This window comes from Periplaneta americana, chromosome 15, assembly GCF_040183065.1.
Source record: "Periplaneta americana isolate PAMFEO1 chromosome 15, P.americana_PAMFEO1_priV1, whole genome shotgun sequence".
Lineage (NCBI taxonomy): Eukaryota > Metazoa > Arthropoda > Insecta > Blattodea > Blattidae > Periplaneta > Periplaneta americana.
The window spans coordinates 166571456-166592500 of record NC_091131.1 but is presented as its reverse complement, the minus strand read 5'-3'; the positions used below and the strand labels follow the sequence as shown (position 1 = coordinate 166592500).

Below are 21045 nucleotides of genomic sequence, written 5' to 3'. Positions count from 1 at the left end.
TAAAAACAAAATTATTTTAGACAATACAGTCGGAAAGATTTACTTCACATCAAATATTATATTCACACTGGCAGTTTGGAAAGTTGCAAAATTTCTATAATCTCTACTTCCAAAAATTCAATTAACTTACAATGGTCCCCATCTTAGATCCGTGATTTCAATTCTGGACCATACTGGAATGTAATTAAAGAAAGAATTGGTGACAAAACTCAGTTCTCTAACATTTCTGGACCCTAGATGCTGAAGAATAAATATCAACAATGAAATATTGAATGGAAATTTGAAACAATAGCCTTAAATACAATTACAACTAACCCGAATCACAAAAATGGAGTAGGCATTGGATACACACACATACAATTCAACTAACCTGCACTGAGAAGTTCGAGAACCATTGCCAGAGGCCAAAGCAACTGATCTATCAGTGCCAAAGAATACTACTGTCTTCCATATGAGGAAATAAGTAGGCAATTTTCAAGATCTGAATTGTCTCAATAAGCAAGGTATGTGTCTTAGCAGCCTTAATTTACTTTTAGTAATTAATTACACATGCACTATTATATTACATTTTAAATCGCAATACTGAATATTTACATTGGTTTTTTCTACACCACTGGGGTTTGGAAATGGATTTCTTATAACACTCACTGTATATGATGGTATTTATATTCAATGGCAATGAATTAATCCAGGATATGAATTACTTGTAGCATATATGTCGCCAAGTGTTATTTACTGGATTAGATGATGTTACTAAGTCTTTTTTTTTTTTTTAGTTTTCTTTGCTTTTACTGCTAAGTTACGTTTTACAATCGTGAAAATATCATGGTATACAATTAACTGAGTGAATGTAGGATTTTGTTATGCACAAAAATTCATCCTTAGCTAAATCCCAATAGCACAGTCTCATAATCCCTGTATATTCACTGCATTATACCAAAATATTGTTCTGCAAGCATGTTCATGTTTATGTTTACAATATCAGAATTACTGCGAGAATCAATGCTATCGGAATTAGTTTGTTCTGGCTGAAACTGATAGGAACGAATTTAATTATATTCCAATCTAAGACCTGACATTATAAAAACAAATGAAATAATATTCTGTATTGTTACAATATGCTAAGGTGAAAATTAAAGTAATTCTTGTGACACGCATAACCACAGAGAGGCACATTGTCCTGGAAATTTGCTATTACTAAGATATCCAGAGAGTGACTGAGAGTGAAATTTATCCACAATGGTCTATGACTCTTATTTCTATTTATTCATTTTAAACTGTAAAGAAGAGCGTACAACATGCAATGAACACATTTTACACACCATGGTCAATATTGTGCCTGCCCATGACAGTGAAGGCAAGAAACAAGACGTCCCAGTACAAGGAGTGACTGCGGTTTACTCCTTTTCCCTTGAGCTTTTGTCTTTCAATTGCAAGCTTCTTGAGAGGTTCAAGTAAGTCATTGCAACGGACCCCTGAGATCACCATCTGCATCACACTGCAACACGAAGGAAAGTTAATACACATTAACTCTAAGAACTTAGTTCCTAAACTTGCAAATCCGATTTCCACATATTATGTAAAAACTAAATTCCACACACAAAAACAGAGAGGAAAGCAGAAACTTAAAGTACCAACAAAATATGCATCCTAGGAGCAGACTGGACAGTGATTTTTTTTCATTTTATGAAAGGTTGGGAAGATCAAGAAATAATAGTAAAATGAACAGCTCTACCAGAGCCTTCTTCAGTTACAAGCCGGAGCCATACGTTGGCAACACTGTAATTAACTGTCAACCTACTATCCAGAACACGTGTTTGTGCTAATGCTGATTTTCAATGTAAATTAATGTTACAATATAAGTGTGTGTCGATGGAATTATGTTCGCGGTCGTACCAAACGTTAATTGTTGATGTATTATAAACTAAGTGCGTGTTGGCGATAAAAACAAGAACATGGCTGCAGTCTTTAGCAATTTTTACGGTTATTATTAATGACAAAGTGATTGACAATTCTTATAAATATTAAAATAATATTGTATAAACTACAAGTTTTACTTGTGGTTTGTGGTGTATCAGAATTCTAGCCAAATTGTTGGTATATCAATAAAGTTACGTCGTTGATTTTCAAGTTCGTTGTAAACAGCTGTTTTGTGATCCCATAAATGTTGCAGTTTTGTTCATGATTCGGAATGCCTGCTATACGTCAGAACTAACTATAATTTGTAGATGCATACACTCACTTTGTTGATTTTCAAGCTTTATTTATTAATATTATTTCTTTTGTAATAAATTAGTTATAAACATGTTTTTTTCACTTTGTATTTACAGGATTTAAAGTTCACTGAGTTTACGCTAATTGGCACATACTTAATAGATAATGATGTGTTTTGTTACGTATTATGTTGAAGATATGTTTCTTCATTTTTTCATAGATCTTAATACTTGGCCTTGGCCTATTTAAAATTATATTTTAGAAAATTTGTAACAAATAATTCAGGATACAGTATTGTTATGGTGACTGGTGAGGTTCAAACTAAAACTGGCTTCCTGGGCATCTGAAATATTTATAGAAAAGCACAACAGATAATCACATGAAATTAAAATATATATGATATCCTAGACCTTTCACGTCAGAGGTGAAACAACATAAAGCGGCAAAACATTGTCAATTTACTAGCCACATAATGGTTAATTGATTGGAATAGGGTACTGCGAAAGTACGTCGTTATTTTATTTATTCTTGGTATAAGTAACATTTCTTTAAGTATTTATTTATTTTTCCTTGCACCATCAATAAAAAACACGTATGCTTTTAATTTTTTTAAAGTTATAACTGGCTGTATGCAAGTACTTACGCGGTATTCTGAAACTCGAATAAAATACCATTTCGGATTCTGTAATAAATTACGTACATCAATACACAGAATCTTGATCATATGTACTTAGTTTTGTATCAATTACTGTCGAAAATGTACATGTGACAACGAAATCAAAGCACTAAAACGTCAAACGTCATGCCTTTATTTTGCCTCAGCCTGCCTCCACTCAGCGTTGCCAAACCTACCCATGCTTCGGCTTGTAATTGAAGATGGCTCTAACTCTACACATAAAGACATCAAAACACCTTTCTGTGGTTAGTTTACAGAATGAGTGTGCTGGAACATATTAATTAAAATAAAAAATACTAAGATGTACACTCATGGAAAGAAAAAATGACTGGCTTGAACATGTCGTCATGGTGACTGCAGTTTCGCCGTACCGAAATATTGTATCTACCTTCTGCTGTTACTGGTATCCATTTCTAATTCAGATAATGATGTAACTTGTGAAACTTCCAAATACACGAATTTAACAACGAATAATTTTCCAGGTGTCCATGATGTACAAAGCATATATTGGCAAAGACTTGTAGTCGAAGTGTGTAGTAGTTAAATTGTACAAGGTTTGACAACGAAATAAGAGTTATCCATATTCGAGTCCAGCTAATTTCTTAATTTTTTAACTATAAGTTTAGTTCCTAACACTATTTAATATTAAATAAGGTATGCTACTCTGACTGACCTGCCCGAAACAAAACACTCATGATGTATTTCACTGACATGCACTGTTGTTGTTAGCAAGCAGCTGTTTGACTAGTTATAGCCAGAATACTGATTTATACCACGATTTATTACGTAGCCATGTCTCACGCCTCACCATAGGCAGTTCGTTCGTGAAAGAGTGATCACTTTGGTCATGGGAATATTTCAAGTACAGCTGCATCTTGACACTATGGAATTCCAGCCAGTACCCATCACCATTGGGTAACACAGTACAGGGCATCCAGGGTTTCTACTCTACAAAGAGGGCCAGAATTGTGATGTTTCAACCCAAGCTCAGGGGACTTTCGGCTTGCAAGGATCTAATGCAATAAAAGTACGTAGAAGAGTGTGCATGCTCTGTGTATGTGTGAGGGTGAAAGTTCTCACGAGGAATTCTTGTGAGGCCGATCTCAGCCCAATGAAAACATGGGGACTGAGACAAAACGTGTCATGGTGGAAAACTGAACTGACGCACCCCCAACACGTATGGGAGAGGTAGCCCAGGGCGAACGCTGTTGGTCTAGTCAGATCTCTACTTGAGGAGAGGATGAGGGGTACTAACTATCTACACATTCTGCACAACTGGTCAACAATGTTGTTTACTATTTATTGTTAGTAACATAACATGTACAAAAATAGTCTTAATTCTTCCCTGAAGGAGTAAAAACTCGTGTTCAGGGAGTTATCTAAACACACACTTAACACAAACAGAGATAGCTATTTGACACAAAGTGAGTCAAGGAAAAAAAAATTATACGAATAAATTAACTTTAAAAAATACAATTTCAATTTTAACAATTTAAGTCATACAAATATACGTATACATATTAAACTATTATATATTCTTTAAAAATTAAATTCCTAATGCTATTTTTGAAATTTCTGATACTAAAATTCTCTAAATTTGGGTATTTTTCAATTACTTTATTATATAACCTTGGACCAAAGTAGGTACCATGGCTAAGAGCTGTGCTTGTGAAACACTTTGGTTCCTCTAGTTCTATAAAATCGAAATTTTATGGATTCATAACACAAGAAATTCTTAGTACGTGAATCTTGTATGATGATCTTCTATAGTATTTAATTTGATATAGTAAAACCCTTATTTATATTAACCAATGCATCGTTCTCATTTGCATACCACTTACAGTTATTCTGTTAATACATGGGTTGATTTTTTAGCAGTGGCAACTATGCTGCAGCGATGTCGTGCAAAGGAGCCAGGCAATATCGTTTATACCAGAGGTTGCTTACATGCCTTCCCTCTCTCAGAGCTAATGAACTCGTCCTCCCCCTCCATGTCCGTTCACAGTGACAACAATATGACGAGCAGTTGTGAGCAAGCGGTCGCAGAATACAGTCGCAATGTTTTCGAAGGAGCAACAGAGAAGCTTGTTAGAACTTAATGTGCTAGAGGTCGCACGGCACAACAGTGTCATCAAGGACTGCAAGAGGCTTGCGGTGCGGCTGCGTTACCTTATTGAATGGTAGCAAGGTGGGTTAGAGCCTTCAGATAAGGACGTGAAAGTGTGTTGGACAAGCCTCGATCTGGTCAGCCACCAGTAAGTGACGAACATGTGCAGACTGTGTCCTCGTTAGTGGAGACGGATCAAAATTTAACAATTCGTGAGTTAGTGCAAGATACAGGATTGGCACCTTTGACTGTGCTTCACATCCTGGAGGACCACTTGAAAATGCGGAAAATTGCCTCAAAATGGGTTCCGCATGCAGGAATGGTAGTGATATGATACTTCTCGTACTCTCTTGCAGTGCTATGAACGCGAAGGAGAGGATGGCGTATCATTATAACTGATGAGACCTGGGCCAGATCTTATGAATCTCAGCTAAAACGCCAATCAGACAAATGCGTCATCACGGGTCACCACGAAAAACAACAGTTCAGCAGACCCCACCAATGTGAAGGCTATGCTGATTCTTGCCTAGGATTGGAATGATGTGATCTTAAAGCATACCGTTCTCCCAAGGCAGAATGTTAATGCATATTACTACTGTTCGTTTTTGAGAAACAATCTGCAAGCAGCTCTGAGAAGAAAACGGCGACACTTTATGGATAACCCACCCATCGCTCTGCATGACAATGCTAGGACGCATTCAGCAGGAGTTGTGTCTGAACTGCTCAATCGCTGGGGCTGGAAAGTGCTCTATCACTGGTCATATTCTGCAGATTTAAGTTCCTGCGACTTCGATCTAATTCCTAAGATGAAGGACGCACTTTGCAGGATTCGCTTCTGAACAGTTGAAGACTTTTACAGGCAACCGACTGATCTATTCACACCATCAACAGATTAAGCAGTGCAAATGGAATCCAATGGCTTCCGCATCGCTGGGAACACGTTGTACGCAATGCTGGTGACTAAATCGAAGACTTGCACAACTCAGAACCATGTAATTATGCTATATATTGAGAAAAAAAATAGCTGCCAGAACTAAAAAATCAACCTATGTATCTTTTTCTATATCTCTCCTGGATATTGAAAAACGCATGACTAAGATTTCACTTATTTTGAAGGGCCTTTACGCAAAGTTCTGAAAGATAAAAAATATACCGTATTTACATAATATATTAGTTTAGCTATGGAATATTCAAAATGCACCAGTTACAGCTTGTAATCACGAAAACATTACATTAAAGAATTCGTATTTACCTTCGTGGTATTGATGTTCGATCAGTAATCAGGGCACTCACAAGAGTGCTTGGCTGCTCATTCTGTTGCCATAGAACATACATGGGTTGACCAACCTGAGAAGCAAACAAAAGTTTTATTTTTATACACAATTTCCTAAACATCAGCTATCATTTGAAATTTTCGATATACTACAGAGTGTCTCATGTATCTTGAAACCATTTGAAACATATACTGTGTCCAAACCAAGGATCAAAACATATTTCTTTTTGTTTCAGAAGTTCTAAACGTCAGGAAATTTGAACTCATCGAGTCCTGGAGTGTAGAGCAGAGAACCAAAGCTGCAGAGGTATACTTCAGAACGTGCTCTCTAGTGAAGCACATTATGGGCTATGGACTAAAGGCACGATGTTGCACTCCATTGCAAGTATTCTGACCCTGAAGCAGTCTGTGCGGTCTGTCATGGTTAGGGCAGTTGACACTGATCCTGCAGTTGTGGTGGCAATCCAGACAAATCTGTGCGTCATTTAGCAAGTCTAACTGAAGTGAGCCATAAATCAATGCAAAGAATAGGTACTGATGAATGACTTGCATTTGTTTCCATACGAAATCCAGATTGTACAAGTGGTGAGGGAACAAGAAAGATGCAGCACAAAGATTTAAATTTTCCAATGACTTTATCACTCTCTGTGAACATGACTTATCTGTAATTAACCTGTTCATGAGGCTCATTTTCATTTGAGCAGTTATGTCTCTAGTTTTTGGTATGATGTTAATCCACAAGAAGTACACTATCAGGAATTTACTTACAATGTGTGATATCAGACGTACATGTGAAAGGACCATACTTTTTTGAAGAGGTTGGTGAAACAGCTATTGTGATGGCACAATGTTATGTGTATAAGTTACAAACATTTTTCAGTCCAAGCTGCAGTGCCTCGATGTAAATTTACAATATGTATGACTTTAACAGGATGGCATGACGAGTCACACCACTAGCTGATGCATGACCTTCCTAATAAAATCATTTTGTTGTGGGATAATTTCTCATTGCCAACATGTCCTGCAGACTTGATGCCACCAGACTTCTTCCTGTGAGGGTTTTTCAAAAAGTAATTTTTTTAATAATCGTAACGTGTACTTAAAGAAAATGATAAACTTATATGTTAAAATGGGATGAAGTTTCGTTACCTCTGAACAGTTTTTATGGCTTGTCCTACTGGTTCTAAGATAAATGAGACACCCTGTATATCATTCATGCAGAGTAAATAATGAAACTTTATAATTAATTATTTTAAATTAAAGTGCCTTGAAAGACTTGGATAAGTTATCAGATGTCTGTAAGGAGTGAGAATGAAAAATACCAGAAGTTCATGAGTTTGCAATAGTATAAAGCCGAACTTTAAAAATGAAAACTTTTAAATAAGTAGCATGGAGATTTCATATTTGATTAAGATGATGACAACAATAACAGTGATGGTAGTGGTTAGTATGCTTCCTAGTATTTCTGAGGTCCGATTTTCGCTCTGAGCTGCACTTTCATGATTTCCAAGTCGCTCCAGGCAAATGTAGGACAGTACCAATTACACAAGGGCCGTGACTGGCTTCCTACCATCTCTATAAAACGACTAGTGACACTGCCTTCTGTTGGAAGGCACGAGAGGTAGAGGTGAAAGCACATGGGAATAAAATTTGTCGATTAGTTCCTATACTTTCTCATATAATGAAAATAAATATTAATACTCCTACAAATGAGATTATGGATCCAATAGATGATACTACTACTTTCTGACATTAAAAATATTATAATCATGATATTAACTACAAGAATAATCTTTACACAAATAAAACACCTATTGGCACAGAATGACAGGAAAAACTGTTATTATTGTTAATTGCATCCAAATAGTATTTTTCTGGCTGAGAATTTTCATTGGCATTAATATTTGCGATGGCTTGATAATTGGATCGATGGTCTTTGTTCATTATTGCCTAGTAAAATACAACCTTCTAACACTAGAACAAGCTGGCTTCAGAAAGAATAGAAGCACATTACAACAAATATGAGTCTCGCAAATCTATTTGACACTTGTGAAGAAAGAGAAAGTTAACAAGCGAGTCTTAATGAGGGAGTCCTGTGCTGGGTTGGGTTAAGGAAAGGGGCTGGGGTAGGAAAGGGAGGAGCAGTGACACTGAGGAAAAGTATGCTCCGTTCATAAGAAGAAGTCGGCATGTAAGCTTGTTGAATGCAATGCGTGTGTTATTGAGTGAGATGCTGCCAATACTTTTTAAACTAAAGGCCTCCTGAAAGGGGATGAACAAGAGAGATTGTCCTCAAAGTATACAATTTTATGAATAAATAGGCTGAGTAGTCAAAAATACGGTACAGAAAGTAGCAGAGGTAAACAAGGTGTCTAACAACAGTGAAGAGGATTTTACCTAACCAAAAATAACATGAAGCTGAAGGAACTTCACTGAGTACATCAGGGAAGAAACGTCGATGGCAAAAGACTGCTACTAATAGTGACGATCTTTGACAAATGCGTAATATGACGAATGATTCACGAATTCTATATTTTCAACAAAATTAGTCGTACAATTTCGAAGTTATTACCCATTCTACGCGAAATCACCCATCATTTAGTGGAGAGTATAAGAATACAGAAAAAGAGAAGTGCATATTGATCGAGAGGCAAAGAATATTGTGACGACAATGTGAGATTCGATCTCACGACCGACGGAGGAGAGGCTAAGTCGGCCGTGTTTTGTGCGGGTTGCGCATGCATCTGGTGCTTGCGGAGAGAAGAAAGGGGAAGGAGTGATCGCAGCGGAGAGGAGGGGTCCGGATTGTTTGAGTGCTTTCTCTGGAGTGCTATCTGGACGCGTGTCGAAAAATCGCGAACTCGAACTTTCCAGGCTACGTCGCTATGGTTATAAAAGAAGAAACGCGAGTGAACTCGGACAGTGATTCATGATTAGTTCAGTCAGTAAGCCAGTGAACAGAGCAAGCCAGCCAGTCTTGTGTGAAGGTGTGTGTTTAGAGACTATTGATAGAATAGCTGCTAAAATTAAATGTAAAGACTTCATTCAAAAACTGTTAGAAATCTGATTTCATACCCTTTCTAATGATAGGTTCCCTAGATACATTACCAGTTTTACAAATGTCAAGGTCAGAAATTATGACCTTTCATTTTTAATTATAGAAATTGCGCCCTTTGAATTTTGTTTTAAATAATACATTTATTTATAATTTAATGTCCTATCTATGTTTGAAATTTAAATTTGGAACCACTACATGCTCAGAAGTTATAAATTTTAGTACAATGTAAAGTGCATTTGGTTGGAAAAGCACAGAGTTGGTGGCAATGACAAAATTGTTAAAAATATAGGTATGTACACGGTATTTTCTCCCCACTTCTGAAAGGTCAAAAGTAAAGTAAAGTAAAGTAAAGTAAAGTAAAAGTAAAAGTTAGAGTAAAGTAAAGTAAAGTAAAGTAAAGTAAAGTAAAGTAAAGTAAAGTAAAGTAAAGTAAAGTAAGTAAAACTTTCAACAAATGTGTTCACGAAAAATTAGAAACAAACATAATACAGTTCATTTAACAATAAATTTTATCCTGGAACACGATCCATTTCATATCCATTACATGCTCATTGCACGATTGTCGGTGTTTTATTACTTACTTACAACTTACTTACTGGCTTTTACAGAACCCACAGGTTCATTGCTGCCCTCACATAAGCCCGCCACCCGTCCCTATCCTTAATCAACATTAATAGCACGCATCAGCAAATTAACTACATTTATTTTGTATGATGCTACGTGGTTTGTTATAATAAATACATGCTATCACTATTAACTTCTTCACTCTGTGCTGTTTTTGTTATCACCACAAATGTCGTCACTCGAGCATTGCCTGCACTCTCACTTTTCCATACACAATCGTCCTCTATTTTGTCCAGCTGACTGGAAATGCTACACTTTTTGAAGCTCTTTTCAACAAGAGGGAGCGATATGCATGCCCGTGCATCATGGATCCATTGAAAATATAAGATGCACTCAGGCTTTTCGTATTTCGTATAACTATACTCTTATCACACTTGAACTTGGTTCTGACATGTACTGCTAATCTAAACACCATCTAACAATGTTACCAATTGAAATACCTCTGCGGGAACATAATGGCATGTGCTACCATCTTAGGAGTTGCATGGGAGGAAAATCGGACAATGTAGCCAACTTCATTCTGATAAGCCACTAACCCCTATTTTTAACTTGTATATCTGGGAAAAAAGTGTGTGGGGTATTCGACAAAATGTTGTTCTTGTTTGTTGTTTTCTAATGCCAGGCGTTTGACAATAAAGTCATTTGACTTCTTGCACTCCAATATTTTTCAAAGATATTATCATGGCCAGCCACTGAAACACAGATTTTGAGGTGTTCCGAATCCATTTCTTGGTTTGAGTTGCACAATGGGCAGTTAGGGGACTGATATATTCCAATTCTATGCAGGTGTTTAGCCAAACAATCATGGCCTGTTGCCAATCTAAATGCAGCTACAGACGATTTGCATGGTAAATCGGGAATTAATTGTAGATTATGATGCAGAGAGTTCCATTTTTTCCCTTGAGATTGTGTTATCACATTTTGTTTGTTGAATTCTAAGTATGTAGATTTAATAAATCTTTTCACAGAGTAATACGTAGATTTAGTAACAGGTCTGCAAGTAGCAGTGCTGCCCTTCTTTGCTAAAGCATCCACATTCTCGTTTCCCAGGATTCCACAATAGGATGGTATCCATTGGAATACAATTCTTTTATTGAGTGATATTAATTGAGAGAGCATTTTATTTATTTCTGCTATTTGAGATGAAGGTGTGTGTCTGGAGACTATTGACAGAATAGCTGCTTTGGAGTCTGACAATATAACTGCATTTTTAAATTTATTGATGTGGCAGAGAAGATTCCTGAGACTTTCACTTATTGCAGTGATTTCTCCATCAAAACTTGTTGTTCCATATCCAAGAGATCTATAAAGTGAGAAGAGACAGCACGTAACACCTGCACCAGCACCTTGTTCTCTGGAGATCAAGGATCCGTCGGTGTATAAATGAAGCCAGTTTTGTGGAGGGCACCTAATATTAATTGTCTCTAAAGACAATTGTTTAATTATTTCAGTGTATTCGACAAAATGTGGCACATACTTAAATATCAGAAATGAGTTGTAACTGTTAAGATACTGGTACAAAAGTAAATAAAAGTTGTTTCGAGCTTGAAATTGCGGTAACACTGTTATATTGGTTATTAGTTGTATTGTTGCAAGTTGGTTCAGTGGTAATGCACTGGACACACATTCAGGAGGTTCCGAGTTCAAACCCTGTGATTGGCCAATCTGATTGAGGTTTTCCATTGTTTCTCTCAATCACAAAAGCAAACTGAAAATGTATATACTATGACTCATCACTGCCATAATGACCATTACCATGATACTCATAATAATTAAAAATTGAAATCAGTTAAAATGAATACAACCCACATATAATACATAACAACAGAAAGAGAGAAACACAACAATAGTTCATAGCCTACTGATATACTCGAAGATCCTATACATGCAAATATGACTTATATGTTAAAAAGTCTATAAATAAATAAACTTAACAACAGAAATATGATTGACATGATATATTTATATCTACATCAAGCTTACTGGCGATGGTTCACCACCACAGTTTTACAATGGAAATAAGGGTTTCATTACGAACCGTTTGATACCACTGTGAACATTCTATTGCTTCGCATTTTCGAGTTACACTACACTACCTCGGATGTTGATTTCCCACTCCCTCGTATCTCTACATGACGTCACCCATTCCAAATCAAGGTCGCGTTGGATGCATTGATCCTTCACCTGTAGTTCAGAAATTATAGGCGCAACACAACTTGCCTGAAAATGTGTTTTAAATTCCATAGGATACTTTAATATTTAATTTATATCTCTTGATCCCATTATCATTGTAAATTCAAACTTGGAACATAGTTAATACATTAAATGATAGATAAAATATATTTTTAAAAATCATGTTGGATGACCTTGAAAAGTTAGTTTTTGTCCCAGGCCATGTCATAAGGTAACATTTGAAAGCTCACTTCATAAGCTTTTCAATGATGCCTGTCCCACGATTATAACTTTAAAGATTTTGAAAATACAACACTTTGAAAACTGGTAAATGCATCAAATTTTGATATATTAACTAATTTTCAAAGAATAATACCTTGAAAATAGGTCATTAAAAAAAATGTTGTTTGTATGGTGATGGTGGAGTCTCAACTCATCATAATATACACAATTACATCTTCTAAATGTCGAATAAGTTTTGTTAAAATAAAAAATACAAAGGTTGAGCCAAGTGATTCGCATTTCTGATCTGAGGAGGATGCAGAACTCTGAAGGGGATAGAGGAGCGTTCATCGTGAACTCTGTTGGACCTCGGTGCCGTGTAGTTGAATCGACAGCACCAAACAGTGAATCACAATACTTACAAGAATGCGGTGCTGTGGACCTCAGTCATCCCAATCTAAGGAGATCAAGTCGGCACAATAAGTTTCAGGCTGCAGTGCAAGCCTTCACACCCTCCTCCGTAACAGAGAAAGAGAGAAGAAACTCACCGTAACTTCCTTGAAACTCCTGTTTACATCCAGAACGTGATTCACAGTTTGCAGCCATTTTTAGCAAATTATCTACTGTATGTGAGGTGTGCGGAGAGTTATAAGCTTGTAAGGATGTTCAGGCCCGTTACAAATGAAGGCACTTTATCCAGAGGGATGTGGACAGTTCGCCCTTTACCTGATAAAGATCACTGTTAAGTAAATGTTACTTCTAATTCTCACTTTACCCAAACTGAATGGATAAAGTGAAATTTATATGAGTGAAGCTATTTTATAGGATTTTCAGACTCTATCTGTAACAAATCTATAACAAATCCAGAAAATTACAAAGAAATATCTTTATTAAATACATGTTACAAAATTTAAAGGGAATTACTAAATTAAAGATCAAAAGCTTTTATATTATAAAAATGTCGAAGTGGATTTCGGAAAGGAAGGGAATGCACTGATAGTGTATGTTTTAATATTAAAACTATTATATACAAACTAAGAGAATTTTATTCAGAAACGCATTCAGGCTTTTCATGCTTTGTAAAAGCATATGATAGGGTAAAAAAAAAACCTTTTACTATTTAAAATACTCACCTACACAGAAACAAACTGAAAATGAGTTATTACATAACATTATAGAAATATATTGATTACAAATATGAAAATAAAAGTAAATGATAAAATAAAAAAGTTAAAACAAAACAAGAGTATCAGACCGAATTATCTACTGCTACCTACGTTGCTTAGACTTAATGTGTTCATAAACTGAAGAGCTTCTGAACTGAATAAAATTTTTACTCAAGGAATTATGATAAACCATAACACACTATTAAATGCCCATGGAGATAATCATGTTTAGTTCAGATAATGATTTACAAAGAGATGCTTTTCTTTTCAACAATATTTTGAATGATTTTTTTAGTGTGAATATTTCGGCCTCGAAACCTAAAACCATAGCTATTTAAGTCAACAACCTTAAGGAGTAAAATAGTAGTACTATAGAGAATAAAATATTGAAATATGTAACTGGATTTAACTATCTCGAATGCAAATTAACATATGAAGATGAAAAAGATTTCTAACAAAAATAATAAAATAATATTAGATATTTATTTTTATTTATTTAACCTGGTAGAGATAAGGCCATCAAGCCTTCTCTTCCCCTATCCAGGGGATTACAACTACAATATTAAGAATACAATTACAATTATAATTACAATTAATATTAAATTTACGGATACAATAAAAATCAAAGTACTAAAAGATTAACTGATTAATAAAGGCTAGACAGTTTATTGTAAAAGTTAAGAAGAGAGAAGCATTTCTCTTATTGATTAAGTACAAATTAAACCTACTCTACGCAGTAAGAAAATGCTTAATAAGTTTGCTTTTGAACACTACTAAATTCCGACAGTCTCTGATGTCACTGGGTAGGGTATTCCACAAGCGCGAGAGCGAGATTGTGTATGATGATGAATATGATGATGTCTTATGTGTTGGTATGGCTAGTGTGAGGCTATTTTGCGTGCATTTAAAGAGACAGTGATACGATGACAGATAACTGAAACGGGAGGCAAGGTAAGTAGGTGTAGAGGTGTGAAGAACTTGGAAAAGGAGAATAAGAGAATGAAAATTTCTACATTCGTTAAGCTGAAACCAGTTTAGAGTTTGAAAGGATGGGGCAATGAGGTCAGCGCGATGGACATCGCAGACGAAGCGAACACAAGAATTATGAACATGTTGTAATTTTTGTGACTGGTTGACATTGAGATCAGTCAGTAGAAAATCACAATAATCGAAGTGGGGCATATTAGATGAAACTTTCATATTTAATCAGGTTCAAAAGGGAACAGAACTTAAAAGTATACAACACTTCAGCAGTACTGACTTCACTGTATGGTAGCGAAATTTGAAGCTATAAAAACAATATTTAAGAAGATTAAACACTCCAGAAATGAAATATTTTAGAAAATCTGCTGTGTAAGCTTTGTCAGACCATAGCAGAAATGAAGAAATTGTGTAGGATGAGAAATTCTGTTTTATAAACAATAAAAAATGTATACAGTATATACTAAGATTGGAACAAAGTAAAATCTCCCTACCGACTTTCACAGAATGTCACTCTATCCATCACTTTATTGCCCACTATGTCGAAATTGGCAAATAATGAATAAAGACCATCTTTCGGAACATGAAGCCATCATGAAGATTGGTGCTGATGAAGATATTCTTCGCTAGAAAAAAATATTATTGGGATGCAAGATGGCAAATGGAGGAGATCCAAACAACAACATAGTTTATGAAAAGTAATCTGACAGTTTCATTGGGTGGCTGTAGAGTGCATGTCAACACAGTTAACATCATATGGTGTAGCAACTTCATTCTGGGTCATTATATCCCTCTTGCCCCTACAGTGTTTGTAGAGAATGGACTACTGATGTTCTCTATTGTCACTTTCCAACACAAATTCTGTTAATTTTGCATACATCTGATCAAGTTGTAGATACTTTCTTCACAGTTTTGACATTTTTCTATTTAATATTATAATTATTCGTCACCTTCAAGTGCTGATGACGTGCATAACATACGAGGTAAAAGTGAAGAAGCCTAGGACTGACCCAGACTGACCAACGCCCAATTAATTTTGCTAAAGCTTATTCTGTGTCTGAGAATGTGAAATCTGTTACAACATACATGATGTCGACGAAGAAGACACAAAAAGTATTTTGAAAGTGGAAAAGTCTCGGTTTTCTTTGAAATACAAAGTTCCAACATAACAGACATTCATCAGGATTATACCTACTTTGGAGAAAGAAGTGAAAAATGAAATAGTGAAACATTTTATAATGTACAACATTTTATGCATTGTAAGTCTTATGGTGTCAATGCTTCAATATTATTTAATTTTTATTATGTTTTACTGTATTTAACGTTTTCCTGCATCTATTCTTTTTCTTTCCAGTTCCTTCTGATAAAGGATTGACTTCATATGTTTAATAGTAATCAATCACAATGTATTACATTATCATTTTATATGTAGGCCTATTTTCAAATTGTTAGTAGAGACACTTACACTGAGTTTACTGCAATTATAAGCAAACATTTTGCAAAGGGCAATTATAAAAATAAGCTGCAAAACTGAAGTCCTATTTAAAATTAAATTTTCTTACCTCTTCATGAAGACGTCGATTGTCCCACATGCAGTGGATGGCCACATTGTTATGATCGCAATTGCTCCATGTTGGATGAGGTACCTGATTCCTATTCACGAATGCAGCTTGAAGGCACAATCCAGGAAGGTGACTTACAATGTTGATTCTATGGAATACCCATACCTGTACATACAAATAGACACAAATATAATGTTGTAAATGAAGTCATGTGCGTGTGTTTTTAAGACATGTTTACTGGCTGCATGCTCCATTACTATATCTGTGTGTGTGTGTGTGTGTGCGCGCGCGTATGTATAGGTATGATAATAATTGCCAGTTTAAATTCTTGTCTTATTTTGTTGTTTGCTACATAGTCACTTAGCTGTTTCCCTTGTTTTTTTTAGATGGTAGCCCATTTAGGTCAAGCCCATTGCACACAAATTGAAGGTTGTGACCACCACCATGTTTTGAGAGAAGCACTGGCTAGCACGATGTCTGTACTGTGCAATGTTGAATGTTTAATATGTATGTTTGGTGTATCTTATAAATCAATCTGAACGAATAAATGGAAAAATCCTATTAACATTTAAAGTAGGGTGACCACACATCCCTTTTTTAATGGGACGTCTCTTTTTTGAGCCTCTTGTCCCTTTTCGTGAGTAAAGTATGCTTGGGACACCAAATGTCCTGTTTTTCAAAAATGGCGTCCTGTTTCCCCTCAATTATTCTTAAAATAGTTCTTTTTCTTTTATCTTACTTAATAATCACGTAAAACATTGATTAATTCTATACTGTTTCCATCAGATGTCACTGTAATTGTATTGTATTGTACTGTATTTATTAACATTCCATGGTATTCATACATTACTTTACAACTAGAATATGAAACAAGTCAAAAAACTTAATACTACTATAAAGTCTTAATTTATAGTCACAGTCTAGATAAAATATATACAGACGAGATTTACAATATAGTCTACTAGTACAACACAAAGTTTTAGTATCAATTTCATGAAGTGTTATTGAGTGTCATGAATTCACCTACAGAATAGAAGGCATGAGAAATTAGGTACTTCTTTAATTTGGCCCTAAATAATTTTATGTTTTGAGTTTCATTTTTCATATCGATAGGGAGGCTATTAAAGATTTTTACTGCCATATAACCCACTCCTTTTTGATACCATGATAGACTTGCCGATGGAGTATGAAGGTCATTTTTTTGACGTGTATTTATGCTATGAACTGTTGAATTAGTTACAAAGTTTTCACGATTACATACGAGGAAGATATATTGACAAGCCATGGGCATTATTTGTAGTTTTTTTTAAATAGTCCTACACGATTCCCTAGATTTGGCACCTACCATTATTCTAATTACTCTTTTTTGTAATAGAAATATACTGTTACTATTTGTGGAATTTCCCCAGAATATTATTCCAAAACTCATTACTGAGTGGAAGTATGCAAAGTATATTGTTTTTAAAGTATTGATATTTACTATCTTTTGCATAGATCTAATAGCAAAACAAGCTGAATTTAGTTTGGGGATAATTTATTTAATATGATTTTTCCATTTTAACACATTATCGATTTTTAAGCCAAGAAATTTGGTTGTCGTTGTTTCTAATAGGGATCTGTTGTTAATTATTGCGCTAGAAATTTGCGAGGTTGAATTTGCACAGGATTTAAATTGAATTATGTTAGTTTTGTTACAATTTAATACCAATTTTGACTGAGAACCAGTCACATATTTTGAAGAGAATTTCCTCTGTTGAAGATTGGAATGTGTTGGAGTTATTGGCTGTAATTACTATACTTGTGTCATCTGCAAATAATATGGGATGACCTACATCTTTTATTAGGGGGGCAAGATCATTTATAAACACTAGAAAAAGTAGGGGACCTAATATTGATCCTTGAGGAATTCCATTATTAATAGTTCCCCATGTCGATACAGATTTCATAGTTATATTGATTTCAACTTTCTGTTTCCTATCTATGAGATATGAGTGAAACCATTGGTGTGCAACGCCTTTAATTCCATAATAATCTAATTTGTCTAGCAGCATTTTATGATTTATACAGTCAAATGCTTTGGATAAATCACAGAAAATCCCTCCAACTTATAATTTTTTATTAATGAATTCAATTCAATGATAGATGAAGATGACCTATTTAGTCAAGTGAATCATGTGAAGAACATACATGGAGCAAAAATTGAACATTAGAAGGTGTGTGATGTTAAAATTACAGCGAGGTGGACTGAAACATTATGAAAGACAAATAAACTACATTAGTTTTACGAACATTCAGATTGTAAGTTTTGTGTTAGGAATACCTGGCAGCAGGCATCATCAGAGAATTTTCATTGATGAATTCAATTTAGTCTGACGAAAAGAATCAGTTTTCAGTTAAAACCATAAAGGCCATATTAATCACAAAATGTCATTTCAAAAATGTGTCTTGCATGAACTTTTATAGTTTCCTGAAGGAGAGGCCAACACCTCTAGAGCAAATTCACTCATCAATGAAATATGATGTAGATTGTATAGTTATCTTTATGGAGAATGTTAAAACAGTTCAAAGTAATATGAGGCAAAAATTTTTGTTATGAGATATCTTCAGAAAAGAGTGATATAGATATGATATAGTTTTGAAGCAGTTGGAAGCAGGGTACAGTAGTTGTTACAGTCACGTCTAGATCCTCTCTTGTATATACTGGCAGATATGCAGAATTTGATGTTTCTTCGAAATGTAGTTGAAGGATTGAATTAATTTTGCCAAATAATTTGGCATTTAAGCCATCTAAACCTGGACTTTTGTGATGTTTTATCTTTTCCAATATTGTGTCTAATTCTTCAATTATTATGCTATCCCCTATTTCAGCTGTATCCTCATGACCCACACCTCCATTCCCATCTTCATTATCATTATCATCGTCAACATCATTAGATGTTACATTTTCTTCTCTCTCACTGAGATCAAACCAAAGATTTTTACAATGCTGTATCCAATCTTCTTGGCTGGTAAGTTAATATTAATGTGTAATCTAACTCTCTTTGTTAATTTTAGGTTTCTAAATATTTTAAAACCTCTTCTTTATGAGCCCATAATGTTTTATCAAAATTTTCCCAATCATTACATCTTACCTACAAAGACTTTTAGAGAAACTGGAGGTTCACTGCCGCTCTCACATAAGCCTGCCATCGATCCCTATCCTGAGCAAGATTAATTCAATCCCTAGCATGCATCATATCCCACCTCCCTCAAACTCACTTTAATATTATCTTCCCATCTACATCTTACCTCCTCAAAGGTCTTTTTCCCTCGGCATCCCAACTAACACTCTATATGCATTTCTGGACTCGCCCATACGTGCTACATGCCCTGCCCATCTCAAACGTCTGGATTTAATGTTCCTAATTATGTCAGGTGAAGAATACAATGCGTGCAGCTCTGCGTTGTGTAACTTTCTCCATTCTCCTGTAACTTCATCCCTCTTAGCCCCAAATATTTTCCTAAGCAACTTATTCTCAAACATCCTTAACCTCTGTTCCTCTCTTAGAGTGAGAGTCCAAGTTTCACAACCATATAGAATAACTGGTAATATAACTGTTTTATAAATTTTAACTTTCAGCTTTTTTGAGAGCAGACTGGGTGACAAAAGCTTCTCAACCGAATAGTAACAGGCATTTTCCACATTTATTCTGTGTTTAATTTCCTCTTGAGTGTCATTTATATTTGTTACTGTTACTCCAAGATATTTGAATTTTTCCATCTATTTTAAGGATAAATTTCTATTTTTTATATTTCCATTTCGTACTATGTTCTGGTCAAAAGACATAATCATATACTTTGTTTTTTCGGGATTTACCTCTAAACCTATCTACTTACTTCCTTCACGTAAAATTCTCATGTACCCACATGCTATTAACATCCAATTCTTCCTCAAATTCATGGAACTTCCTAAAGCGAAAAACCTATTTGAAATTTCAACCTCATAATATTGCTTAGTTTCCTCGTCTTTTAATTTCGGAATATGGAATCTCCTAATGTTAACTTGTTGCTGTACTCGTTTGGCTACTGATAGTCTTCCTCTTAATTCTCCAACAACCAAATAATGATCAGAATTACAGAGTGCCCCTATGAAGGTTCGAATGTCTACCATATTAGTATGTCTTTGTTTATCTATCAAGATGTGATCTATTTGGTTGTGTGTCAATTCATCTGGAGAAGTCCATATATATTTATGTATATCCTTATGGGGGAATGTTGTACTTTTGACAAATAAATTTTTTGATGTGGCAAAGTTGACTAACCAAACTCCATTAGTTACATGTAGGGTCCCTTTTACACTAGTCTGTTTAAAAATATCCTCCCGTCCTACTTTAGCACTGAAATTCCGCAATAAAATGTTCATGTGTTATCTACATAACTGATCAAAAGCATGTTCCAATTCCTCACAGAAGCTATCCTTTATATGGTCATCTTTCTCTTCTGTAGAGGTGTGAGCATTTATAACTATGATATCGCACCATCTACCCTTAGTACTAAATACAATAACCTGTTACTGATAAATTCAACCTTTTTTACTGTTGATTTTATTCTTTTATGAATAAAGAATCCCGTTCATAGTTGGTGATTATTGTTACCTTCCTCATAGTAAAACAAGTAATCTCCTAACTGTGATATGCCACTCCATCTAACCTAATCTCCTACAAAGTCTATTCTATATCTAGCTAGTTCTTTTGCTACTATGTTACCTCTCCTGTTCTATAAAGACTCGTGATGTCCACTGCTGTAGAGTAAAAGTTAGCCTTCTTGACCATGAAATGAGTGGGCCCGGGTTCAAATTTTGCTGGGTAATTTTCAGTGTTGTATCTCTGACTCATTTTGCCTTCATTAGTATCATTCCATTAATCATCTTAATAGTTTACAGGTCGATCAGGAGGACATAGCAGACGTGGTTCCAGAGTCTGCCTATAGGTGGCATCTGTCTGCGGGAACT

The 21045-nt window shown here is 35.1% G+C and overlaps 1 protein-coding gene across 2 annotated transcripts in view; it reads right to left on the bottom strand.

Annotated features, from left to right (window-relative positions):
• Crag (DENN domain-containing protein Crag) overlaps window positions 1-21045 on the bottom strand; it is a 219850-nt gene that overhangs the window by 10967 nt on the left and 187838 nt on the right. For both annotated transcript variants that reach the window (XM_069848500.1, XM_069848499.1), the window contains exons 30-32: window positions 16056-16220; window positions 6250-6344; window positions 1323-1498 (exon numbers count right to left, since the gene is read on the bottom strand). In XM_069848500.1, coding sequence (XP_069704601.1) covers window positions 1323-1498; window positions 6250-6344; window positions 16056-16220 — 436 coding nt within the window. The remainder of the gene's footprint in view (window positions 1-1322; window positions 1499-6249; window positions 6345-16055; window positions 16221-21045) is intronic.